This window comes from Sparus aurata, chromosome 5 (genome assembly GCF_900880675.1).
Source record: "Sparus aurata chromosome 5, fSpaAur1.1, whole genome shotgun sequence".
In the NCBI taxonomy this organism is placed as follows: Eukaryota; Metazoa; Chordata; class Actinopteri; order Spariformes; family Sparidae; genus Sparus; species Sparus aurata.
Window position 1 is genome coordinate 5,706,904 of NC_044191.1, and position 27,889 is coordinate 5,734,792.

The window sequence follows — 27,889 nt, forward strand, 5'->3', positions numbered from 1 at the left end:
AGGCAAATCACTTTTAGTGTAAATTCCAAAAAGATGAAAGAGGCTTGTGCCAGCAGTAATGCTCTTTGGCCTTTTGCTCTGTAACTCCTCCCTCTCAAAGGCAATCTTTATCCTTCAAACAAAGCATGATCAGTGTTTGCATTGTGTTAAGTCTGTAGTTTTTTCCCAGGTGAGATTCTATTTTGTTTCCTGTGTTTCAAAGGATTCTGTTTCCATCTTACTTTCAGCTATATTGGATGGGAGACAAGCATTTACAGAACCTCTTCTCCAAATTTTGTTTTATGAGATGAGCAGACAAAACAAAGTTCCTGCAGAAGATCAACAATTACTCAACAGGAGGCATCGCTACTCCTAAAATTTAATTTGGAAAGAATTATTCAAAGACATTAAAATGTTCCAACCCATTCTCAAGTCAAGATTTGGCATAGGATGTTGTTTTCCCACAGGAAACAAATCTTCCATTTGTGTACTGGTGAACAGTTCACCTTGATGAGGTCCCCTGTTCTGAAGTGCTCCCCTGAGTTGATTGACATGTTTTTTTTATACACGTAAGACTCAAAATTGGGCTCAGTAGGAGATGATTTTAGACTGGTTCAGCAAAAATGAAAGTTTTGTTGTTTTTACCAACAATGGAAAGATGAGGACACTAATCTTAAAGATGAACCATTTTATCTTTTGAAATGTGAATGGAAAAATATTAAGCTACAGTAAACCATGAACAATATTGCTATGAAAACTAATTATTTCAATTTATTCTTAGGGGAGTATTGTTAAGGTCCATGTATCATCTGATCAGTTTTTCTGTATACACCAAACATTGGACACTGGTGTGTGTTTTCCTATTTTCAACCCAAAACAAAAGATATAATAAACAAGGAAGCCAAAATGAAATAATGAATCTAATTTACATTTTCCATTATTGTTACAGTGGGGCAAAAAAGTATTTAGTCAGCCACCAATTGTGCAAGTTCTCCCACTTAAAAAGATGAGAGAGGCCTGTAATTTTCATCATAGGTACACTTCAACTATGAGAGACAGAATGGGGGGAAAGAATCCAGGAAATCACATTGTAGGATTTTTAATGAATTAATTGGTAAATTCCTCGGTAAAATAAGTATTTGGTCACCTACAAACAAGCAAGATTTCTGGCTCTCACAGACCTGTAACTTCTTTAAGAGTATCCTCTGTCCTCCACTCGTTACCTGTATTAATGGCACCTGTTTGAACTCGTTATCAGTATAAAAGACACCTGTCCACAACCTCAAACAGTCATACTCCAAACTCCACTATGGCCAAGACCAAAGAGCTGTCCAAGGACACCAGAAACAAAATTGTAGACCTGCACCAGGCTGGGAAGACTGAATCTGCAATAGGTAAGCAGCTTGGTGTGAAGAAATCAACTGTTGGAGCAATTATTAGAAAATGGAAGACATACAAGACCACTGATAATCTCCCTCGATCTGGGGCTCCACACAAGATCTCACCCTGTGGGGTCAAATCGATCACAAGAACGATGAGCAAAAATCCCAGAACCACACGGGGGGACCTAGTGAATGACCTGCAGAGAGCTGGGACCAAAGTAACAAAGGCTACCATCAGTTACACACTACACCGCCAGGGACTCAAATCCTGCAGTGCCGGACATGTCCCCCTGCTTAAGCCAGTACATGTCCAGGCCCATCTGAAGTTTGCTAGAGAGCAATTGGATGATCCAGAAGAGGATTGGGAGAATGTCATATGGTCAGATGAAACCAAAATAGAACTTTTTGGTAAAAACTCAACTTGTCGTGTTTGGATGAGAAAGAATGCTGAGTTGCATCCAAAGAACACCATACCTACAGTGAAGCATGGGGGTGGAAACATCATGCTTTGGGGCTGTTTTGAGATTTTGAGTGAAAACCTCCTTCCATCAGCAAGGGCATTGAAGATGAAACGTGGCTGGGTCTTTCAGCATGACAATGATCCCAAACACACCGCCCGGGCAACGAAGGAGTGGCTTCGTAAGAAGCATTTCAAGGTCCTGGAGTGGCCTAGCCAGTCTCCAGATCTCAACCCCATAGAAAATCTTTGGAGGGAGTTGAAAGTCCGTGTTGCCCAGCGACAGCCCCAAAACATCACTGCTCTAGAGGAGATCTGCATGGAGGAATGGGCCAAAATACCAGCAACAGTGTATGAAAACCTTGTGAAGACTTAAGAGAAAACGTTTGACCTCTGTCATTGCCAACAAAGGGTATATAACAAAGTATTGAGATGAACTTTTGTTATTGACCAAATACTTATTTTCCACCATAATGTGCAAATAAATTCTTTAAAAAATCAGACAATGTGATTTTCTGGAATTTTTTTTTTTTTTTTTTTTTTTTTTCTCATTTTGTCTCTCATAGTTGAGGTATACCTATGATGAAAATTACAGGCCTCTCTCATCTTTTTAAGTGGGAGAACTTGCACAATTGGTGGCTGACTAAATACTTTTTTGCCCCACTGTATACCATTTCCCACGGTACATATCTACTGTGCAACGCTTTGCACATGCACAATGTATAGTCTGGTACTTGGTAACCTGGTCGTTAATTATGTTTGCAGTAAAGCATTGGGGGGGATCTCTGGTCGCTAAATATACTGCGGTCAAGCCAGTCGTGGTTCGCGTTTGCCTGGTCAAATCAGCCGCATTTTTTATTTCTTTTTTTTCAGTGTGCGAATTTACAGCAATCGTAATGAAGCCGCTCTGAAGAGCTGCTGGTAGTGACTGTGGGTCAGACTGCAGTCTCACAATCAGACCCATGAAACATACCTTACTTTTACAGTCATTATTGTCAAAGATTCATATACTTTAGCACTTCCTAGACTACTTGCATGAATAATATGAAGTACTTTTACTGTGTACTTTTCGAGTAATCCTGTGTCAAAATCCTTAACAGAGAACAAGAATAAGTATTTTTGCCCAAAGTTGATGTAGAAATGTACTTGTAACAGTATTATTAGACTGTGGTATTGCTCCCTTTTTGTTAAGCAAAAGATTGGCGTATTTCCTCCAACACTGTGCAAATCTGAAACTTGGATTCATGAGTAGCAAGTCATTAAAAATTTACCTTGCATTTCTATCATGTTGTGAAATCGGTATTAATAAAAGCTAATGATTTCATAGTGATAGACTTACAAGTTTAAATAAACGTATATGTTATTATTGGTGTATTATAAATGTATAATCATTACAAAACCTCCCTGTCAGCCCCATGTGGGGGTTGGTGTATGTTTTTTTTTTTGGCTTTTTTCTCAAGCTTTGGTGAGGACTAAAGCTTGAATGTGAGGGTTCTGCACAAACCCCTGATGTTGTACCTCGAAACTGCTGGAGATACTCTCCCAGTTTCGGGGGCACGGCTCCCAATGCTCCTATCACCACTGGGACCTTTTTGGTCTTCACCTTCTACATCTGTTCAAGTTGTTCCTTCAACTCCACGTGCTTCTCCATCTTTTTGTATTCCGTCTTCCTGATGTTACTGTCAGCGAGGATTGGCACATCAATATCAACTGTTCTCTTCAGCTCCAGGACAACCACAGTCAACGTCTGCTGGCTCTTGGTCAGCTCACTTCTCAAGTTGTATCCATGGATACAGGGTTTTTCCAGGATTTTGACACATGATAACTTAAAAAGTACACAGTGAAAGTACTTCATATTATGCATGCAAGTAGTCTAGGAAGTGCTGAGTTCAGCAGTATATGAATTTTGGACTACTTATGGAAACTATCCATCTATCCATCCATCCATCCAGTCCTTTACTTTGAAATCAGGAAGGATACCTTCGTGATACCTTCCGTTAATTACCAGGAATAATTACTGTAAAATTCTCGTATGTTTCATTGTTCTGATTGGCGGCTGATTTGACCAAGCAAACGCGAACCACGGCTGGCTTGACCGCAGTATATTTGGCGACCAGAGATTTTTTTTCCCCCAATGCTTTATTTAAAATGTAATTTACGACCAGAGATACCAGACTATACATTGCGCATGCACAAAGCGTGGCCACACAGCAGATATGTACCGTGGGAAATGGCATAACAATAACGGAAAATGGAAATTAGATTCATTATTTTGGTTTGGTTTCCTTGTTTATTATATTTTCTGTTTTGGGCTGATAATAGGAAAATAAACACCAGTTTTCAATGTTTGGTGCATAGGGGAAAAACAGAAAAACTAAATATTGACTTGTTTTTTCGTTTGCCAGATTAAATGGAATAATTAAATGATCAGATGATACATGGACCTGTTAAACGTGAAGAGGGTAAGAAGGCTCTGACTTAGGAATCTTTAGTTGGACCTGAGTACAGCCTTTCGTTTACAATAACTGTTAGGGTCTTAACTGATGTTAGGTATGCATGCAGTGATATCCTAACCCCCCTTTGTTGGCTGGTAGTTCTCATGTTTTTTTTTTTCTCCTCTTCAGCACCCATTGCTTCCTTCTTCTTTATATTCTTAGTAATATTCGTACAGAACAAAGAGCCCTTTATTTCTTTAAAAAAAAAAAAAAAAGAAAGGCAAACGAGTACATTGTGTCCTATTAGAGGTTTAATGGGCATAACAGCTTCGGAAGGATTTTTGACCAAGGTTTTCTCACATCCCAAAAACTTTGCCACACCTACTATTGCCATGCCATGCCACTTTTTATCAGGTCACTCCCTGTTAGCCATTTGCCTTTTCTTTTTCTTTGCACGCAGTGCATACTAGTAATCATTATCCATGGAAACCCACCTCTGTCCCATTGCTTGAGCAAAGAAAATCTGCTAAAGCTTAAATTGCTATGATACTTGCCAAGGTAATAAGCTTTACTACAACAATTACCTGATAAAATATTGGCTTCAAGACATTTGACCTAAACCCATGTAATTTAGCTTAAACAGATCGGGCTATTTTTCTGCAATGTTGAGTAGGTTAATTCATACCCCCAAGTAAAACATAATGACTAATCATATTATACACCGTCAATCTGCATCTATCCTTAGGACAGTGTGATGGTTTGTGTTGAATTTTTTTTTTATTATTATTATTTTTTTTATATATCCATAACTTTAACTTTGAAATCTTTTAGTAAGCAACCAACTGTAGGGTGTTTCAGAAAACAACATTGGTATGTGTGGCAATGTGTTTGTTCTTTGCCAGCCTCGCTGACCTGGTCAAACACCCATTCCTCATCATTATTTTGACACTTCAAATCCATTTTTAGATGTAACTTCGGGTATGGTGAAAGACCCAGCGGACGTCTTGGACAGGCAAAAATGCCTTGACGCTCTGGCTGCTCTGCGCCACGCTAAGTGGTTCCAGGTTTGGAACATCATTTTCCTTTCTTATTGTAGCCTTATGAGATGCGTTATTTATTTGTTCATTCATTTATTTGTGTTTTACACATATAGTTTTCATTTTATAACAATGAGGAAAACCTTTTACCATTGAAGAAAATATATTCAAGGATGCCACTTGTTACAACAAGATCTGGTTTATGCTCATATGTATTGATTATTACTATAAGTTCATTTGAAGCTCTCATGAAAAACAAATTCTAGAAAAGAACTGGCATCCTTGTATTCCCCTTTCAATTTTCCAAATACTGAATTATAGCTACATGTGATTCCATAAGGCTGCACAATAACCGCACACAGTTGTGCCATCAAGAAGTGCTTTCATGTTTGTATTGTTTTTATTCTATATATTTTGTAGAATGGGGATTAAAAGAAAAAGGAATATCTGAGTAGTTTCCTGTGATTCTGCCACCTGAGCAAAAGCACAGGCAAAGTAAAGTGGATTTCCTTGCCTCTTTCAGTCCCTATACTCTTCTCTCAGGTGTACTCTTGTACTTTCAAGTACCTGTTTGTGAGATACCTGGATGAACCTGGGGTCAGGGTTTAGAAGATGGCAAGAAAAGTCCTCATTTCTTGTGCATCTTGCAAACTTTGAACTCCCTTACTAACTGTGAGGCACAAGACTACTGGGAATGGCAGCTGATTGGCAAACTTTTATGGCTCATACACACCTCAAACCATATTCAAGCTTCCATTATACACAGTAGTGTTTGGACCTCTGTTATTTACTTGTTTGGTCCATCTCTTGTCACTTTTGGTCACTCCATAAACCTAATTTTATTGCATCAAAAGGCTAGAGCCAATGGACTTCAATCGTGTGTGATCATCATCCGAATTCTGCGAGACCTCTGTCAGCGAGTTCCCACATGGTCATCCTTCCCAGGATGGGTAAGTGTTATATCAAACATGTTGTGAGACATTGAAAGGTGAAGAAGGAAACATAGATGTTTTTTGTCTCATTCACAGGTCGTCAAATACTAATGCAACAAAAATGAGAAATGTCTGCGTTTGACAAACTGTAAATGAGACTCAATAATCAACTATCCTTTTCCATTGCTCACATACACCAACATGCACACATCACACTAGCTGAATTATTAAAACAGCAACAAAAAAGACTACATTTTTCCTTAACTGCCCATTGCTGCTGCACTGTATTCACCCTGTGTCTGAAAGTCTTCATATTAGCCCAATCTTCATGTATGGTCAACTCTGCTGTTTTGAGCTTTTGGTTAGCAACACTTCTGCCGAAATATGACAAGACACACTTGTACAAAAATCCTCACAAGTAGGGAAAGGAAAATAATCTTTGTTAGCCTCAGCCTACTGCCCAGCAGGTGACTAGCTTTACAGTTTTGTAAATGTCTTTTTGGTGGAGGCTAACCGCTGGACACTACGCTTTGCAGTTTGATATTCTGCCTCAGCATCTGTATGAAAAATGAATGTGGAACTGTGTGTGGAACGAAACTGTCCCCCATTCCGCCTATGATCCGCAAGGGGAGGAAGTAAGAGCCGCAACAGATGACGGGACTTCTGTGTGAATGGAAATGCTGGCAGTGCGGGACAGGATTGTCTCGTTCTGATGGCATTCACAGTCTGACAACTAAACAGACCCATCACTCATCAAATGGAAGCGAATTATCCCAGACTAAACCCACAAGGCAAAGTTAGGGGCAAAGACCAACAACAGTAATATGGGAGCGGAAATTGTCTTTGGCTACTGATGTACCAGAGGAAAAATTACAAAAATTATACTTGGATAAATGTTAGTCATCCTGTCTGTCCGGTCCGCTATTGACTGGTGATGATTATGTGACACGATTACAAGCAAAAACTTGTTCACATGTGTTTCACTTTTGTGTTGTTGTAGGTACTGTCTCTGGCAACTTATAGACAAAAATCACCAAATTTATTGCGGAGAATTCACCGCAACAGTCTTCAGTGAACTTTCCTTTGGAAGAACGCATCCCTCTATGTGAGTGAGAGCCAGACAGGTTCCGCTATTTACTGATGTAAATGTAACCGCCCTTTTTAAATGTAGGGTCATCAATGTGCTCCCCTGAGGAGGCTTGCTGACATTGGCAGCTGCTTTGCACCGGCAATATAACGCCACACTGCAGTTCACACTGACTGCCATTGTAGACGCGCTCTGCAGCTTTTTTCTTCTACATCTTATACTGATAATGGCATTTGCAGCAGACTAGCAGCAGCAGAGGTGTATTGCTGCCCCCGACAGGTCAGTTCTATCCCTCAGAGGATTCTAAGACAGCAACCATCCAACTGTCGAAAGCACCCTTCCATATTTACAACCCTGCCTATGTTGCAGCGATGTTGTGGGATCTCTGTGTTAAAAGGGTTACATACAGTTGCAAATAACTTGCACAAATGCATGTCAAGGATCCTGGAGTAAAACATGTTTCCTAAATCAACAAATGTTTAAATACCTTTTATTTTTTTTAAACAAGTGTTAATGTGCAAACATTTTCTTGACTTGTCATTAACTCCACAGTCAAAGATGTGCAATGCAAGTGAGGTTAATTTATCTCTCTGAATTGCCCTGTCAATGTGAGCGTGAATGGTTGTTTATCAGCCCTGTGATGAACTGACAAATAGACTAGTAGACTAGTCCCCCTCCAACCTTGCAGAGGATAAGCAGTTACAGATGATTAATGATTGAACAAACTTCACTGTCATTGTTCTAGACTGGAAGTTGCCACAAAAACCAAGCAAAATTCTAATGCCAAATTTAACAGGCTGACCTACAAACGGAACAGTGTAAAAAAAAAAACAAAAAAAAACAATAGCCAGTATCAATCCATTCTTGAACTTGTACTGTCACTGCCCTTCGTTGATAATAGAGTCCAAAGTAATATTCACACATCCCTGAGCTTGTGAAGTTTATGGAGCAGTCAGAATAAAACACACACACAATTCGAAAATGTTTCTTTTGTTTTTTTCAAGTACATCTTTATTATTAATTATTAGGGGTGTAACAATACATGTATTTGTATTAAACCATTTCGTTACAGGACGTTCGGTTCGGTACAGGGCTGTGCACGGGTGAGTTCCCCGAACGGAAGTTGCGTGTGTTTATTTTCAGGCTGCAGCTACACGTGCACCTTGGTTACGTCATGGCTAATGCTAGCAAGAAAACATAGCTTAAAGACCTCCTTCATGGGAACACTTTGGCTTCCTGGTTAGATATTGCAACAGAGAAAGACATGTTTCTGGTGTGACAGTTAAACTGGTGTTCATTTTACCGGTGAGGGTCCCAGGTGTGCTGGAGGTGTGGTTTGAGAATCCCGTCGCGAGAGGGGTCCTCGGCCATGTCCGCAAACCAGGGAAAACAGTCCGATTGCCCTGCTCATCGATCTAAGTCATGTATATGTATATTCATTTTGACGTGGCTTAAACACTACTATTCCACACGGAGATGCCGGCAGCTGGGGGCTGCGACCTGCAAACCACTGTTAGACAGTCCCTCCAGAAAAACGCGATTATGCGATCGCATAATTCAATGCATAATCAGGCAGTCCGCATATTTATGCGGGGGCTGCACTTTTTCAAATACGCCGCACTTTCGCCACATAAATTGCCGTTTCCTACGCAAAATATGCGGGGCTTGCATGATTTCATAATCCCTGCATTTTCATTGCAAAAAAAGTCACATATATCTTAGCAGAAAGTTGAAAAATGTTGCGTTTACTTCACATAAGAGCAGCCATTTTCCACTGTTGCCATGGGAATGTTATGAAGTGAAGTAATTACACGACGTGAACATCGTCGAAAAGCTGCAAACCCCGCGATGAAGCCATGATGAAGCCCGCAAATCAGTCTCATTGGCAAGCAAAAAATCATACTAGTTTCAAAAACCTTACAGTTGTAAGTATATTAGTAGTATGTAAATGTATGGTACAGTAAGAGATTGCACTTTGTGCATTGGAAGCACTTATTTTAAACGAAGATGTCTGTTTTGTATAGCTACCTCTGTAAAACAGGAAGCACACATTTTTTTTTTTTATATTTTCTTTATTCATTTTTAAAGAAGTTGTAGCATATTCCTTTTGTAAAGCTACAGAATTTGTTTGACTCATCAATGTTTTGTAAGTTTGAGCCATATGTTTATTAAGGTCTGAAATAAAACAAGATGAGAACTTAAATATTCCCAGCAATTGCTGTGATGTAGTATGCTGCTTATTATAGGAAGTAATAAGAAATGACTCTTTACATTAAGGTAGTAGCATAGTAAGAACGGGGTGTTGGGGGAATCACTTTTTTTTCTTTTTTCCATCAAACCTCAGTTTTTGCAAGTTCCTGCAATTTTTGCAAGTTTCGTGATTTTTGCAAGTTCCTGCAATTTCAGCGCATAAAATTGCATAAACAAAAAACATGTATACATGTATGTATGTATGTATGTATGTATGTATGTATATATATATATATATATATATATATATATATATAGTGTAATATATAATATTATATATATATATAAGTAATATAATATATATATATATATATATATATATATATATATATATATAGATTCTATCTATATCTGTTATTATATATATTATATTTATGTGTATATATATATATATGTGTTATATTATCTATATATTTTGTATGTGTGTGTATCTCATATCTACTATTGTGTATCTATTTGTTATAATGTCTATATAATATCTATCTATATATCTGTATATGTTATGTGTGTATATATTATTATGTAATATTATATAATGTTAGGTGTGTATATAGATCTATTATGATGTGTGTTCTATATATATATATATATCTATACTGTATATCTGTCATCTGTTGTATATATATATATATATGTATATATGTATCTGTGTTATAGTATCTCTATATATGTAATATATGTCTCTGTGTATATATATCTATATATGTATATATGTATCGGTGTTGTATATGTTATATATATGTATCTATGTATGTGTGATATCTATATATATTATATCTAGTATGATGTGCCTGTATTAATACCTTATATATATATGTATGTGTGTATATTATATATATATTATATATTATGTATGTGTTGTATATATCATATCTATATATTATGTATGTGTTTATATAATTATATATATTATGTATGTTGTATATATATATATATATATAGTATGTGTGTTATAGATATATATATATATATGTATGGTGTTGTATATATATATATCTTATATAGTATGTATGTGTTGTATATATATATATATGTATGGTGTATATATATATATATATTATATATATGTATGTGTGTATATATATCTATAATATATGTATGTGTGTATATTAATATATATAGTATGTGTGTATATATGTATATATATGTATATATGTATGTATATTCGGTATGTATATATGTGGGATATATGCTATATACTATATATTTATATATATATAATATTCATATATAATATAGATGATGTATATATATATATATATGTGTATGTATGTGTTATCTATGGTATATAATATATATATGTGTATATGTATACTATATATATATATATATATATATATATATATGTATATATATCTATATGATATATATATATGTATATATATATATATATTGTAGATATATATGTGTGATATATTATATATGATATTATATGTTGATATATATGTATAATGTGTGTGTGTATATTATATATATATATATATATATATTATATATATATATTATATAATATATATATATGATATATATATATATATTATATTATGTGTGTATATATGTATATATATATATGTGTATATAATTAGATATATATATATATGTGTGTAATATGTTTATATGTATATATATATATGATGTATATATATATATATATATTATATATATATATATATATAGATTATATATTTATATATATGTGTATATATTATATATATATTATATGTGTATTATATATATATATATATGTATATAATTAGTATATATATATATGTATATATATATATGTAAATATTGTATAATATATAATGTATATATATATATTATGTGTGTATATGTATATATATATAGTTTATATGTGGTATATGTATATATATTTGTAGTATATATGTGTGTATATTATAATATTATTATATGTGTGTGGGATTATATATATATTATATATATATATATATATGTGTATATAATAATATATATGTATATATATGTATATATTGTATATATATATATATAGATATATATATATGTATATATATATATGTATATATATGTATATATATATATATATATATATATATATATATATATATATATATATATATATATATGTATATATATATATATATATATATATATATATATGTATGTGTATAACTTAAATTTCTAATCAGCCAATCACATTGCAGCAACTCAATGCATTTAGGCATGTAGACATGGTCAAGACGATCTGCGGCAGTGCAAACCGAGCATCAGAATGGGGAAGAAAGGTGATTTAAGTGACTTTGAACGTGGCATGGTTGTTGGTGCCAGACGGGCTGGTCTGAGTATTTCAGAAACTGCTGATCTACTGGGATTTTCACGCACAACCATCTCTAGGGTTTAAAGAGAATGGTCCGAAAAAGAGAAAATATCCAGTGAGCGGCAGTTCTGTGGGCGCAAATTCCTTGTTGATGCCAGAGGTCAGAGGAGAATGGCCAGACTGGTTCGAGCTGATAGAAAGGCAACAGTAACTCAAATAACCACTCGTTACAACCGAGGTATGCAGAAGAGCATCTCTGAACGCACGACACGTCGAACCTTGAGGCGGATGGGCTACAGCAGCAGAAGACCACACCGGGTGCCACTCCTGTCAGCTAAGAACAGGAAACTGAGGCTACAATTCGCACAGGCTCACCAAAATTGGACAATAGAAGATTGGAAAAACGTTGCCTGGTCTGATGAGTCTCGATTTCTGCTGCGACATTCGGATGGTAGGGTCAGAATTTGGCGTCAACAACATGAAAGCATGGATCCATCCTGCCTTGTATCAACGGTTCAGGCTGGTGGTGGTGGTGTAATGGTGTGGGGGATATTTTCTTGGCACACTTTGGGCCCATTAGTACCAATTGAGCATCGTGTCAACGCCACAGCCTACCTGAGTATTGTTGTTGACCATGTCCATCCCTTTATGACCACAGTGTACCAATCTTGTGATGGCTGCTTCCAGCAGGATAACGCGCCATGTCATAAAGCGCGAATCATCTCAGACTGGTTTCTTGAGCATGACAATGAGTTCACTGTACTCAAATGGCCTCCACAGTCACCAGATCTCAATCCAATAGAGCACCTTTGGGATGTGGTGGAACGGGAGATTCGCATCATGGATGTGCAGTCGACAAATCTGCAGCAACTGCGTGATGCTATCATGTCAATATGGACCGAACTCTCTGAGGAATGTTTCCAGTACCTTGTTGAATCTATGCCACGAAGGATTAAAGCAGTTCTGAAGGCAAAAGGGGGTCCAACCCGGTACTAGCAAGGTGTACCTAATAAAGTGGCCGGTGAGTGTATATATACATATATATGTGTGTATATATGTATATGTATATATGTATATATATTTATTTGGGTTATTTTGCTTCAATAACATGTCTTCTTTGAGACTAGTGGAAAGAAAACATCCAAAATACACATTTAGGTGTTCATTTTACTTCACTTTGTCTATTTCCTTCTATAGATTTCTTATACAATACATTTGTTTAAAGGCCGTTTTCTCAAACTGAGTTTTTTCTCATACTCTGAGCCAAAAATCTCCACTTCAGTAGCACTTATATACACCAAACTTTACAGTTTTATTCCTATCTATATTATGAAGGTTTTAACAGAGGGGTTTTTTCATATATCATTTATAGCCCAATTTATATAACATTTTATTCCAAAAAACAGGGCGAAAATTGTTTTTTTTATGGCTGTTGACAGTATTTATAAAAAGAGATATCCAAAATTCCCTCTGTAAAAACCTTTGGCTATAATATGTCAACAAAATGAAACAAGAATTTTGAACCTGGCTTTATCCAATGTTTAGATTTATGATATGGAAATGTATGCAAATTAGTGCATATGTAATTGGATAATGCATAATTTGCATATTCAAACATACAATTTCAGAAAACTCATAATACAAAAAATTATTGTCTTAATGTAAATAATCAACTGGGGAAGTTTCATGGTCATATATATATTAGTAAAAAAAATGTCCCTACTCTTCACCTATAGTGTCTCCCCTTAATTAGATCATTATGCTAATTACTCAAATTGCCCAACATGCAACTTTTAGCAACCAAGCTTAATCTCATTTGCTAAACCTATAGATGACATTTTAATAATAAAAGTTCATAGGAAACAACATTTCTGGGTTTAGAATGGGCCATATAGGGGTTTCCAGTTGACTATAATGAAAGCCTGTACTCACAAATAACTCATGGGTGGCGTCAATGTGGACAAGTTAATCTTTCTAGCAAAAAATATGAAGGCTGAGTAAAACTGAACAGGGCTACATGCTGGAACTGTTAGTGCTGCACTTGTGGAAAAGGATTTTCTCTAGTCTTAAGCACTGATGGGCAGCAACGCGTTAGATGAAACACGTTACTGTAATCTGATTACTTTTTTCAAGTAACGAGTAAAGTAAGGGATTACAATTGCAAAAACAGTAATTAGATTACTTTTACTTTCCCGCAAGCAGGCTGCGTTAATGCGTTACTTAACCGCACATTTTTTTGTGAGACTGTCTCGTGAGTGACAATGATGTATGCAGGGCTGATTGCATTCCGGTGCTGGGTTTGCCCAGAGATCAAACATACAGTTCTCTGGATCTAACAGAGGCGCAACTTTCACTCAATCACACTAACGATAGGTCTAGTAGCCAATCAGAAATACGGTGGGGGCGGGCCTTGGCCAAACAGATGATCCAGAGAGCAGTCGCTGCACGTGCAGTTAAAACCAGTATTGATTCAGAATCGATTCAGGCAAGCAGCGGCCACCCGCTGTCCCTCGCCGGACGCCTCTCGGTCCCCACCTCCAGCGCTCGGCCTCGCCCGCGACCTCGCTCGAGGGTCGGAGGGTGATGCGCCGCGGAAACACCGTCCGAGCTGCGGAGGTGGGTAGCCGATGTCTGACGCGCCGCTCCTCCGGAAACTGTGAACTCCCAGCTCAGCCGGTCTCACCCTGGCCGCTGCACCATGCGCCCGCGGGTGGCACTCTCCTCCGGGGAGAGAGGGGGGGGTCAGTGTCAATGCTTCACCCCATCGCGTCTAGCCGGAGGGCGGAGGGACCGTAGTTATGTCTGTTTATGTCAGACAAAAATTTTCCATGCAGTCGCAGAAACAATGGCACTTTCTCAGCTTAACTATGGTTGCAGTATTTTATAAGTAAACACATCGTGTGCCTTTTGTTTACATTTAAATTCGAACTAGAACTTACAAGAGGAAAGATTTATAATTTAAATGACTTTTTTGAATTAAAAAAATTATCAACAGGTACTCTAATTAATTGTTTATTACTACTTATTGCTGAATCGATATTGAAGCATTTAAATTAATATTGAATTGAAACGATATTGAATCAAATTGCGACCTAAAGAATCAAAATCAAATCGTGAGGTTCTTAACAATACCCAGCATTGCTTGGAAGTACCAACATTGCTTTGAGTTTGACTCAGTAAAAGGTGACAGAAATGCCGCCGAACTTAAGAAGCCCACGCTGGCTATATTGTCGAGGACATGTTGCCCATTTCCACTGCAGACTCTGAATCATTTCGACGCATCGTAGAAAAAATACCGACTTAAAGCAGTCATTTGATTCAGTTTTAGATGATGGAATATACAGAAAAAATCAAATACGCTGAAAGGTCTATTGCTTTATAGCATATTAAGGTTGTGCATCATTTTTTTGAAAAGTAACTTAGTAAAGTAACTAGAAAAGTAACTAATTACTTTTGAAAGTAAGTAATCAGTAAAGTAAATGGATTACTTTCTTGGAGAAGTAATCAGCAGTAACTAATTACTATTTCCAAGTAACTTGACCAACACTGGTCTTAAGGTAGTATTTTAGATACAATCTTGAAATCTTAATTTAGTAAACTGATAGGTCGGTAGGATGAACACACATCTGCTGGTTTGTCCTTAAGAATCAGGCTAATATTCGCTTCTGTAAGCGTTTTAGGAAGAGCTCTCTTCTCAAAGGAGTGATTAAACATAGCAAGTAAAGGTTTTACCAACAACGGCTTAAAACGTTTATAAAAATCCAAGCTAAAGCCATTAGGACTTTAGACTTTAGTTACATCTTCCAGTGTTATAGATCCATTCAATACTGCCTTTTGTTGGTCATTAGACTTGGCCAGGTTCAGATTGGAGGAAAAGCCCTCCATGAGTCTAGAGACCCCTACTGGCTGCTTACTCGTATATAACTTTTCATAAAATTCAGTAAAAACTAGGCATACACGATATGAGGAAAATCTGTGATGTGCGATAACACTGTTCAATATTGCCATGACAATTTAACTTGCGATAAATAAATATTGAAGTTTGCATATTATTAACTATACAGTGAAAGGGATATTACGGTATAAGTTTAATCCATGGTCTAACACACCGTGAAACTGTGTTAGACTCCCTCTCGAGAGATCAAGTTAGCAGACCGGTAATTTACGGAGATTCATCAACCTCAGAAACGACCGCACGACAACAATACACTGCAGTAAACGGATCCAAATATAAACTGCCACCAAAAAGCCACAAATAATGCTCAGAACAGCACCAAACTTCAGCAACAGTACAAATAGGGTCTCGGCACCAGTGGCATGCACAGACTTTTTGAAGGGCAGGGGAGAAAAGAAGGGCACTTTAGCGCGTGTTTTGGCTCCCAAGAGGGCACTTTAGCACGTGTTTTGGCTCCCAAGAGGGCACTTTAGTGCGTATTTTGGCTCCCAAGAGGGCAGTTTATGATGTTTTAACCAGCCAAGGGGACAGTTTAGTGTGTTTTGCCAACCAAGAGGGCACTTTGGCATGCTTTTTTGGCTCCCAAGAGGGCACTTTAGCACACATTTTGGCTCCCAGGAGGGCACTTTTGCACGCGTTTTTCTACAATTGGGCCACAAGGTGGGGCGACTGCCCCTGCCCCCCCCCCTTGTGCACATCACTGCTCAGCACACAGTCCAGGGCATTAAAACTCCACTAGCTTAGCTGGATTTCTACTGAAAAGCTGACAAATTTACCACTCTTCTGCAGCAGCTTCCTGTTGACGGGAAGTCCCGACAACTCGATTACCGAGTGCAGTAGAGTTCCGCGGCTCATGGATGAAAATGTATGATTATGACTCCATGGAAAAGCAATCAAAGTTCATATGTGTCTTACCTGCCATTTTATAACAGTTACTATCGAGAGCGGACAGGGAAAATAACTGAATTGAGCATTTCTAACCGCACTCTGTAATCGTCGCGTCGGGACTTCCCCGACCCGGAAGCTGATGGGGGAGAGTTGAAATCTGTTTTTAGCATCACAATAGAAATCCAGATAAGCTGGCGGAGGTTAGATCCCCCAGACTATGTGCTGAGACCCTATTTGTACTGTTGCTGAAGTTTGGTGCTGTTCTGAGCATTATTGGTGGCTTTTTGGTGACGGTTTATATTTGGATCCTTTTACTGCAGTGTATTGTTGTCGTGCGGTCGTTTCTGAGGTTGATGAAACTCCATAAATTAGCCGTCTGCTAACTTGATCTCTCAAGAGGGAGTCTAACACAGTTTCACGGTGATTTAGACCATGGTTTAAATTTACACTGGAATATCCCTGTAATGATGGCTAACGTTTTTTTCTCGTTGCACCTTCTCCAAACCTGCCGCTAACATTACCTCCGTTGTGGTGTATGCTGAGAGACGGCGCGGCACAGCACGGAATAGCGGTGATTAGCTGGGTGCATTACCTGCAAGCATGAACCTGCATGCATGAACCATGGATAGTGGCAGCAAAATTGTTATATTAAAGTTCATTATTCTAACAGTTGAAAGAAATGGTGTAACAGGGTAAATAGACTCTATAGGTGGCCCACTGTGGTTAGTGATTTATTTTCATAAATTGCGTCAAACAGGTGTGTGATTGACCTGGATATAAAGCATCTATAGCGCAAAATGTTATACCGTTAGTTTCTAAAGAGACAAGACTCTCCACCTCTCCTCTCTCCTCATTAGAAAATATATTAATAAATCAGCAGCAGCGGTCATATTTCAGCAGTGGCGGTTCACCGCTGCTAGATGCATATAGGAGAAACACTGGTTTATCGACATGTTCCTATCGCGATAACGATGAAAATTCGATTGAACAGGCAGCCCTACTAAAAACCTTGTTTAGGCCATTGCTTTCCATTTTCACCTGACCAGAGACATCTTTTAAGATATGTTCTGAGAATCAGATCTACTCTTGACCAGGCTGGCTAAATACTCGCTGGGTTTGTTACCAAATTCATATCGTTTTTGCCTTGCGAATCTTATACTCTGCTCTGCCTTCTGAGTGAGCAGTAAGTTGAGCGTTGCTTTTGTGGTCAGAGTTGCTTTAGGATTAGCATTGGTAGGGTTCTGGTTAGATGCCCTCTCACATTCAGATAGCTGTATCTCTAATTTCTGTTCCTCTTCTTTATGCTTTTGTTTTGTGCTTTTTTCATAAGACATAATCAGACCACGTGAATAAGCCTTACATGTCTCCCATAAAATAGGAGATACATCAGGTGTGTTATTACAAGAAAAAAATATCTGAAACTCAGTCTGAAAAAAAGATATGAAATTCGGGTCATCGCCAGATGATTATTAATCTGCCATTTACTCAATCGTTGCTGGGCCTCTCCATGTGAGAAATGTAAGTAAACCAGAGCATGGTCCGATATCCTAATACTCCCAATCTCCCAAGATGAAACAGAATACAACATTGTTTTAGGGACAAACAAGTAGTCTATTCTAGAGCTTCTTTTATGCACTCCAGAGAAGAATGTGAACTCCTTGTTTGGGTTTAATGCTCGCCACACATCCAAGTAGCCTAGTTCATCACATACATCAACTGTTGCTCGCGTCCGTTCAGTAGGGTTAGTTCCTTCAGCAGGTGATTTATCAATGTGAGGGTGTAATATGCAGTTGAAGTCGCCCCCAGAAATTGACTTGGCACAGTCCAGCTCTGCTAATTCTGAAAAAGCTTTTGTTATGAGATCAGGAGGATGACCTGGTGGTGCACAGACATTTAAAATTTTTGCCAAACAGGTGTCCTTTTATTGCAACATAGCCTCGTGAATTATCCCTAGTACAGGATTCTAGTGTAAAAGGAAGCCGTTTGCTATTAAGGATGCAAACTCCTCTGCTATTGTATGTGAACGACGAAAAAAATACATGTCCCACCCATTCCTGTTTTTTTATGCTCTGTCTTTTTAAATGCTTTTCTTGAAGTAGTGCTATATTAACCCCTTCTTTTTGCCTCTAATATTTCATGTACATACCTTAAGTGCAGAATTAGTCATGGTAGTTATAAAAAATGTAATTTAGCAAGGGTCATTCGTTGCCTTAAGTCTGTATGTTTTATACTATCCATGGTTGCTACATACATCTTGTGATGCAGTCTCTTGGACACATCCTCAATGATAGTACCTGGGGTAACGGGGGGGTTTCGGGTCTTTCAACTTCAGACCCCCTCACCCAGGCGACCCGACCGGGAGTGATCAGTTCCCGGCCTGTGTCCAAGAAGCTGTCGCCCACTGCTTGTCCCTCCTGATCCGCAGCCATCGTGAGGCTTTCTCTGCAGCCTCGGATGCTGTATTAATGGCTTTTCTTTTGCATGCTCCGGTGATGCCCAGGAGGCTGTAGGCCTTACAGAGTGACTTTCCTGCAAAGCCCCTTCCTCCAACTTCAGTGGGGAAGCACCTCACACGCCACCCCCGTCTGCGGCACTCCTCCACCAGCTCCGCGTATTTCTCTCTCTTCCTCTCACTGGCTTCCTCCATCCTCTCCTCCCAGGCCACCATTAGCTCCAACAAAATTACTTGCTTGGATGACTCTGAGAGCAGGACGATGTCTGGTCTAAGGCTGGTTTCCATGATGTTTTCAGGGAATCAAAGCTGTTTTTTCCCAGGTCCACCCTTAGCTGCCAGTCCTTCGCTACTCCCAGGAGGCCTGTTTGGGCTTTCGGTCGGGAGGGTAGTTGTTCTCCAGCTCGCACGAATTAAATTTCGTGCCTTGGTGGTTGCAAGCGCTTATTCTGGTCGATGGCAGTGTTGATGGACTCAGCAACCGCCTTCAGCACCTGGTCATGGCGCCAGTGATAGCGACCATCTCCAAGTGCTTTGGGACAGCTGCTGAGGATGTGCTCCAGAGTTCATCTTCCTTGGCACAAGGGACACGCTGGAGTATCGACCTTGCCCCAACAGAAGAGGTTCGACGGGCTGGGCAGGACATCATAGACAGACTGAATGAGGAATTTAATGCGGTAGGGTTCTGCCTTCCACAACTCAGGCCATGAGATCTTCCTATCCATGGCTTCTTCCCATCTGGTCCATGCGCCCTGTTGTCTCGATCCCACCGTCTGGCTTGCACGCTGTTCCTCAACCCCAACCCTCACTTCGCGTTGAACCAGGTCCCGCCTTTCCTTGCCCTCAAGTTTGTTGTAGTGGATTGTCGGAATTGTTCCCAGACCTGCACGGCCAGTTGCCACCGATCCCACAAGCCCTTTGTGACGCAGCCGTGATTCTGCCTGGTCCACGGCCTCCTGTGCCCTCCACTTTCTGCCAGTCTTTACCTCAATGCCCACTTGAGATACTTTCAGGTCCTTGGATTCCCTGTATTGGAGCACCTCCCTTGCTCTGGTGACCATGAACTCCTCGGTAAGGCTGTTGATGGGGAGCGTCAGCTTGTTCTTGTTACCGTAGAGGGCGATGCCGCTTAGGCTTCGAGGTAAGCCCAACCAACGTCGCAGGTGGCTGCTGACCCTCCTCTCGAGTCCTTACACAGTAGAGATGGGAAATTCGTATACCAGCAATGGCCACAGTATTCTAGGCAGGATGCCATGCTGGTATAACCACGCCTTGAATTTCCCTGGAAGACCTGACTTGTCGACTGTTGTCAGCCAACTCTCCAGTTGTTCATTAGTTGCCTTGATGGAAAGCGGCATCTTTTAGGGAGCAGTCAAAGGTTTTTCCGAGGCTCTTCACAGGTTTCTCTATGACTGATGGTATGCAGGTACCTCCTAGAGAGAAGTGGAACCGGTTGATCACCTACCCTCTCCTCAGGACCAGAGACCTGGATTTTTCCGGCTTGAAGCGCATCCGAGCCCAGATGGTTAGTCTCTCCAAGCCCTGGAGGATCCATCTGCATCCAGGAACTGACACTGTTGTTACTGTCAGGTCATCCATGAATTCTCTGATGTGGGACTGACGAATACCAGACTTGGTTTTGGGGCCTCTGCATTCCGGCTCAGCAGACTTGACCAGCATGTTCATGGCCAGGGCGAAGAGTATCACTGAAATAGTGCATCCAGTGATGATCCCTTTCTCCAGTCGATGGTGCTCTGATGTAACTGTGCCGGAAGTGAACCTCAGATTAAAGCTGTTATAATAATCCATGATGAGGACTTTGATGTTGCTCAGGACATGGTGCCTCTCCAATGCCACCTCCACTAGCTTGTGGGGTATTGAGCCATACGCATTGGCTAGGTCCAGCCATAGTACAGTCAGGTCTCCTTTCCCTTCACGGGCCTCTCTGATCAGTTGTGTTACCACTTCACTGTGTTCAAGGCACCCTGGAACCCCTGGGATCCCCCCCCTTTTGAACAGAGGTGTCCATGTACTGGTTCTTTAGGAGGTAGTCTGACAGCCAATGGGAAGGACACTGAAGAATATCTTCCCCTCGACATTAAGCAGTGAGATGGTCCTAAACTGCTCGATGGTGGTTGACTTCTCATCCTTTGGAACCCACACCCCTTCCGCGGATCTCCATTGTTGGGCAACCTTCCCCCTCCTCCAGATCACCCTCAGGATCCTCGACAGATGCTGCAGGAGCTTGGGGCACCTTTTATATACCAGGTAAGGTACACCATTGGGTCCAGGTGCTGAGCTGGATCTGGCAGCCTTGACAACAGTTTGGATGTCTTTCCAACTGGGTACTTTGGTGTTAAGGACAGTGGTTGGAGCTGGTGGGTTGACCAGGCCTCTGCATTCGCCTAGGTCCTCCTCCCGGGCTGCATCGCTGTAGGTGTTGTGGAGATAGGAGTCTACCTCCTCCTTTGAGCATGTGAGGTGGCCGCTGCGCTTCTGGCCTAGCAGCTGTTTGGTAAACCCGAACGGGTTTGCTAGAAAGGCGGCACGTCTCTTGGCTCTCTCTTTAGCTCGCCTCCTGTGCCACTCTGCTCGACGGAGGGTCAGTAGCTTCTTCCTAAGGACACCCCGTAGTTCTGCCAATCCTGGCTTCTCGTCCTCGCTTGCTTGCTTGAACTGCCTCGTCAAGAGTCGAAGTTCCTGACGTAGCTGCAAGATCTTTTCTGCCCTGCGGTTCTTGGAGTACCAGGTTTGTGGCAGCCCGCTTCTCTACTAAACCAAACCTTTCAGTGGCGATGCTGATGATCATGGTTGCCATTGTTTGGAGTTTCCTGTCTGCCCCTCCCTTCATGGTGGCTTCCAGGATACCTGTCAACATCATCATCGAATTGCCGGCAGTCACTCTCTTTGCTGGCTGGAGGCCACTTAACTCGCCGTTGGTGTTGTGGAATGCCTGGCGCTTGGGCATCTTGAGCATGGAGGTTCTGGGCTCTGTGGGGTGACTCCTGGCCCGGCACCTCCTGCATCTCACCAAGGTCCTCTGGAGCGTGGGGGTTCTGGGCACTGTGGGTTGATTCCCGGCCTGGTTCCTCCTGCGTCTCTCTGAGGCTGTTCCTTGAGCGCTGCTCTGGCTGCGCATTCACCAAACATCCCATTTTGGTCTGGTGGATCTTCGGACCCCGTGGGTTTTTGCAGCTCTTGCTGCATATACATACGTCATTCGTTGTTGGTTGTCCGTTTGCATGGGTCGTTGCCTGGTTGTCCATCTGTGTGGGGTGCTCATTCTCCCCCCCTCTCGGGCTCCCCTGGGGGTATGTTTCTCTGGGACTTTTCGTAGCTAGGTTTGGGTTCTTCCTCACAGGAGATGCAGGTCGGGTTGCTGGCCCTTCCTGCCCTGGTTGCCGTCTTTCCATGCTGTCTGCTGTCTCTCCAAGCTGTCACCACTCTATTCATGGTCGTCAACCAGTCTGTTCCTGGCTGTCACTGGCCTAGCCAGAATGACATGGTTGCTACATACATCTTGTGATGCAGTCTCTTGGACACATCCTCAGTGATAGTACCTGGGGTCACGGGGGGTTTCGGGTCTTTCAACTTCAGACCCCCTCACCCAGGCGACCCGACCAGGAGTGATCAGTTCCCGGCCTGTGTCCAAGAAGCTGTCGCCCACTGCATGCCCTGCATTCCCTCCATGCGCATAACATTGTGACCAGAAAAAATCAAAATAAAAGAAACTCAATTTGCTGCGCTGTCTCCCATACCCCTAGAATAAACCCCTGAACACAACTAAGTACACACAGTCTCCCATGAACAAATAAACTAATTGGACTCAAAAATAAAGTGAAGGGTGGAGACCCCAACTTCAGAAGAGAAACCCTTGCTAGGGCCACCTAACCCTACTTCAGATGCGGCTATGATGTTCCTGAGTCCGCAAGATCCGGTGCAGTCAATTATTTAAATCAGCCCTACATCCACTAAGCTGATGTTCCTCCATCAATTTTATTTTTTCACACAGAATGTTACACACAATGATCAGTGATATCTCAGTCAGATAATGAGTAGTTGGTATCCATACCGTCAAAAGGTAAATGATATAAAGTCACAGAAAAGAAAAAGGATAAGAAAAAATCTGTGCTACCACGTTGTGGTGACAGCAGGAGACTCACAGATGTCAGGGCCTGTCAATCAAATGCTGTGCCATTTCCATTACTCACACTTGTTCGCCCGGTAAAGTATCACCACCCAGTGTGTTTATATATGCCATAGGTTCTTCTGGCTTCTTCGTCAAAAGCATGACGTTTCCTCTGAGTTCCACTGGAGAAGTCCTGGAGAAGGAAAATCCTGCTGTCTTCAAAATGGACATCCTTCGCATGCCTGGCTGCCTCCAGCACCCGCACCCGATCACTGTAGTGGTGAAATCTTTGGGGGTAAGGTCTGCATGAGTTGGCTCAACGCCTCGTTGGCCCCGACACCCGGTGCACCCTTTCCAGCTTTCTTTTCCCGTCCTTGGTAGTCGGTGCCAAAACTTTGGGAAGCCACAACTCCATAAACTGTACGGCAGAGGAGCCCTCTGAATATTCTTGCAGGTGGATTATTCTGAAGTTTTTACGTCTGCCGCGATTCTCCTGGTCATCCAGACACTACTGCAGTGAGACCACAGGTTTTTCCGGGTACGAGACACGTTTCTCCGTCTTGACATTTACATCCTCCACCTTGGAGATGCGTTATTCAGAGTCAAACTTAGCCTCTACGACTTTGGATATATTTGTCATAAATGTAAATGCCATGGCTTTGGTTATTGCCGGGCTCAAAACTTCCGTCTCCTCAGTCTCTGCGCCTCCATCTTGTGCCTTCTCCATGTTGCCAGCTGCATTGCTCCTCTTCTCCTGTGTCTTTTTCGCGGTTTTTGAAGCCATTTTAACAAAAGCTGTACCCCAGAAGTGGTCCAATGACATCACCTAAATTTCTGCAAGTGTTTTTATTAGGGGTGTCACGATTCTCCAAATCCTCGATTCGATTACATTTTCGATTCTAAGGTCACGGTTCGGTTCAATTCTCGATTTTTACATTTATTTTTTTAAAGCACATGTTGCTATGCCATTTTTAGACTGTTATGCAATATAATACCTGACCTTTGTTCGCATTGTACCACACTGTATTGTCAAATTTAAAACATTTATTAACAACATAATGAAACAATAACTTATATCTTAAGTCAATTGGAAACTTAAACAAAATAACCTGCCATCTAGTTTCTGCAGAGCTTGCAAAAACTGTGGCTTTTTTGTCGACAATGCGAACATTGTCAACATAACTCACTGGAAATCCAAAATACTTCCACACCTGAGACTTCAGTGAAAAAGGAGGGGGTTCAAGTTCTGTCGATGGGTCTCCTGCATCTGCAGTTGCCATCGTTGTAAGAGTGGCGTAGCCCCTTTCAGGAATAGGGCGGTGTGTGAGGTGTGTGTGCGTAAGGTGAGAGCGAGAGTGAGGGAGCGTGCGTGCGTGCCTGACTGAATGGGAGAGGAAGGAGAAGCGAAAGGAGTAGCAGTAGTAGCGACGGCAATAAAGTGCACAATACAGGCTACAGTTTGGCTGTAAATAAAGGCGACAGCTCCTCAAGATACAGCAAAGCTCCCTGGTATCATTTCCCGACCAGCTTAACACGTGAAAGGGGTTTACCCCGAAGGTAAACACAAACTTCGACCCTGGAGGAAATCATCTCCCTTATGCTTCCCGACCATGGTCCAGGAGCTGAACAGGAATGGAGTAACACCATGCTGTCATTTGACTGGCTGTAGCTAATAGCTACTGGCTTAGCTAGTAGCTAGAGGAGGTTGACCCGCAGCACTTCAACACGGGTGTTTTTTTTTTTTCCCGCTCAGCAAGCCGACCGGATGTGACGGGGGGTGTGGCAGCATCGACAATCCCATTTTTTAATTCGAAGTTCGAGATTGTGAATTAATTTCGGTCGATTTCGATTTTGGCACCTTTAGTTTTTATTGAATTGGGCTGAGTTTGACATCAGTATCTGGATATTTTTGCATCGACAATGCGGGAGCTCACACCGAACGCTGCTACTCAGTCCGCATCATCGGAAGTCTCCTTCCATTCTTTTTTGATGAAAAAGGTGCATAAATATCCAAAACAAAGTAAAATCCACGGGGTCTTTACATTCTCAGCTGGGAAGAGCTGAAGACTTATCTTTATTTCCCACAGCCAGCAACGGAGCTGTTCCTGTGCTTAGCCTCATTTTGGCCCTTTTTGAGAACGGGAACTTCTACAGTAATGTTTTTAAAGACATACGGAAAAAATAAATAAAAACACATTTCAACCACAAGAACTCGGTACCAGGTCTTCTTTCTGAGCTGTAGTTTTTACACCTAAAAATTCTGAGTAGAGCCCTAAGTTTTAACTATCTACTCCCTCACAAATGACAAACCGATTGGATTGAACACAAAAGTTGGCATACCTCACATTGACAGTCCTGTGTATTTCAGTTTAACATAAACCGACCAGTGGCTACTAAGACAAAACAAGTGTTTTGTAATATATTACGAGCCCTTTTCACACAGGGACACCGCATTATCGCCGCAACAGCAGGTCACCCATTCTCCACCATTATTTGTTTACACACAACCAAGCAGCTCCAGTATTAAGACGCACCAGTATGCATTTTGCACAGAAGCCGGTGCTGCAAATCCAAAAGAGGCATGGTCTTTCCCCTGGACCACCTTTCCAGATCTGCTCTGTCCATTCCATGCTGTTTCTGCCCCCCCTCCCCCTCTCCACCGACCCTCCAAGCCGGAAACGTACTCAATCTCGTCTTCACAAGGTCCTGTACTACCTCAGCACTCTCCATTACACCGCTCACTGTGTCTCACCATGCTGCCCCCACAGCAGTTACGATCCTCAGATGAGGGCTTGACAATTGTTACAATATTTCTTTTACTCCGTCGACCGTGATATGTCATAATTTGTCTCCCTTGTGACAAATCTACTTATTGTAAGTCGCTTTGGACAAAAGCATCTGCCTTAATGCCCTAAATGTAAATGCATGACTGAGCACGTCATGATGATGATGACGACATCTGTGTGTTTTGTTGTTTTGGTTTTTTTTCACTCCATTTCTCTCTCAGCGTGTTTTTTCCCGGTGTCTACCTGTTAAAACCTAACATGTACCCGCTGACTGTTTATAATCATATGGATGCCGTTATAATATATTGTGATATAAATCCTGACCCTATAATGGCCATCAGTAAAACTGGATGCTGTGTGACTCTCTGTGTGACTCTCTCTCTTACTCGGTCGGAGGGGCCAACCGTCAGTGATTTTTATTTTTTCTTAAGACGGTAAATACAACAACACAATAGTGGAAGGAGACAAAAATTTGGTGAGTTAAATGTGTTTGGCAGGGGCAGAGGCTGGTTTTTTGGCAGAATTTTTTTTTCTCCACTTTTTCAGCTGCAGCGAAAATTTTGGGGCAGAATTTTTTTTCCCGCTTTTTCAGCTGCAGCGAAAATTCAACCCTCACAGCATCTGATTGACACAGAGGAGGATGCGGAAAATTGGCGCAGGGCAGTGTGAATGGGGCTACTACCTATTTGCATGAGCTAATTTTTAAGCAATACCTGTGATCATATTGTGTCCCAGCTAACACTTGATTGTTGTATTACAAGTTGTGTGTGTGTGTGTCTCTGTCTCTGTTTCTGTCTCTGTGTCTCTGTGTCGCGCCAGGAATGTAAGCCATTTTCACTTGTCAATGTGTTCAGGCAATGGAGCTGCTAGTTGAGAAGGCCATCAGTAGCGCCTCTGCCCCCCTCAGCCCAGGTGATGCATTGAGACGTGTCTTTGAATGCATTTCCTCTGGGATTTTACTCCCAGGTAAGATATTTTGTCTCGATTTTCCTGAGTGTCAGTTAGTGTTTTCTACTTGATGGGCTCTTTAACTATCCTTTTAGACCAAATAAATGTGTTTTCTGTTCATGGACCAATAACTACGTTAGATGAAACAGGGGCATTCAGACTTACTGTATTAACAAGCATTTGTGTTATCTCACTGATCCTGACTTGTGACAGTAACCACACTTGCAACCCCAATATGTTATTCTAAGGATTGTTCTCAAAGGATTCCATGCTGAGACAGATTTGGCTCTGTTTTGGTTTTGCTACCAAGCCTACACATCATACCTTGTTGGTTTTTTAATATGAAGGTAGCCAGAAGATGGTAGCATAGCTCAGATTATTCCTGGTGATTGCACAAAATTACTTCCATTTTAACTATGATTTACCATTTTGTTGCTACTACCGTAACCAACCTAGAATGTGTGTTTGGAGGTGGACAGAGTCAGTTACCCTAACTGTAAAAGTAAAAATAAATATGTACTGTAAGAACAGTTATACCTGTATAACCATATCACTATAAAACATGCTGATATTCATGAAGCCCCTGACTGAGACCAGGTCAGATCCTGAAATTTTGTTGTGAGCATTAAAAAGTGTTTGAATTTATTATCACAATTTGTTTTTTTAGCCATACTCAAAACTCACATATTTAAAGTATTTGCATTTGCTCTTTCAGAACTTGAAGTAAGTTGACAGACTGTTAGTAATGAAGCCAGTCACTCTGGGAATGGTAGGAGTTAATTGACCTGAAATATAGGGTCAAAGGCTTCTAAAATGAATTGTTTAGATTCTGGAGGAGAAATTTTGTTAAGAGTTTTGACATAGGAAACAATGACA

General features: G+C 40.8%; 1 protein-coding gene across 3 annotated transcripts in view; it reads left to right on the top strand.

The window, feature by feature from the left end:
- zfr (zinc finger RNA binding protein) overlaps positions 1–27,889 on the top strand; it is a 104,869-nt gene that overhangs the window by 75,024 nt on the left and 1,956 nt on the right. The window contains exons 16-19 of one of the 3 annotated variants that reach the window (XM_030417757.1): positions 5,220–5,317; positions 6,145–6,240; positions 7,223–7,327; positions 26,920–27,031. In XM_030417757.1, coding sequence (XP_030273617.1) covers positions 5,220–5,317; positions 6,145–6,240; positions 7,223–7,297 — 269 coding nt within the window. In that variant the 3' untranslated portion in view covers positions 7,298–7,327; positions 26,920–27,031. Of the gene's footprint in view, positions 1–5,219; positions 5,318–6,144; positions 6,241–7,222; positions 7,328–26,919; positions 27,032–27,889 lie in introns of those variants that run through there. The other 2 variants (XM_030417756.1, XR_003984124.1) reach the window with 2 other exon arrangements.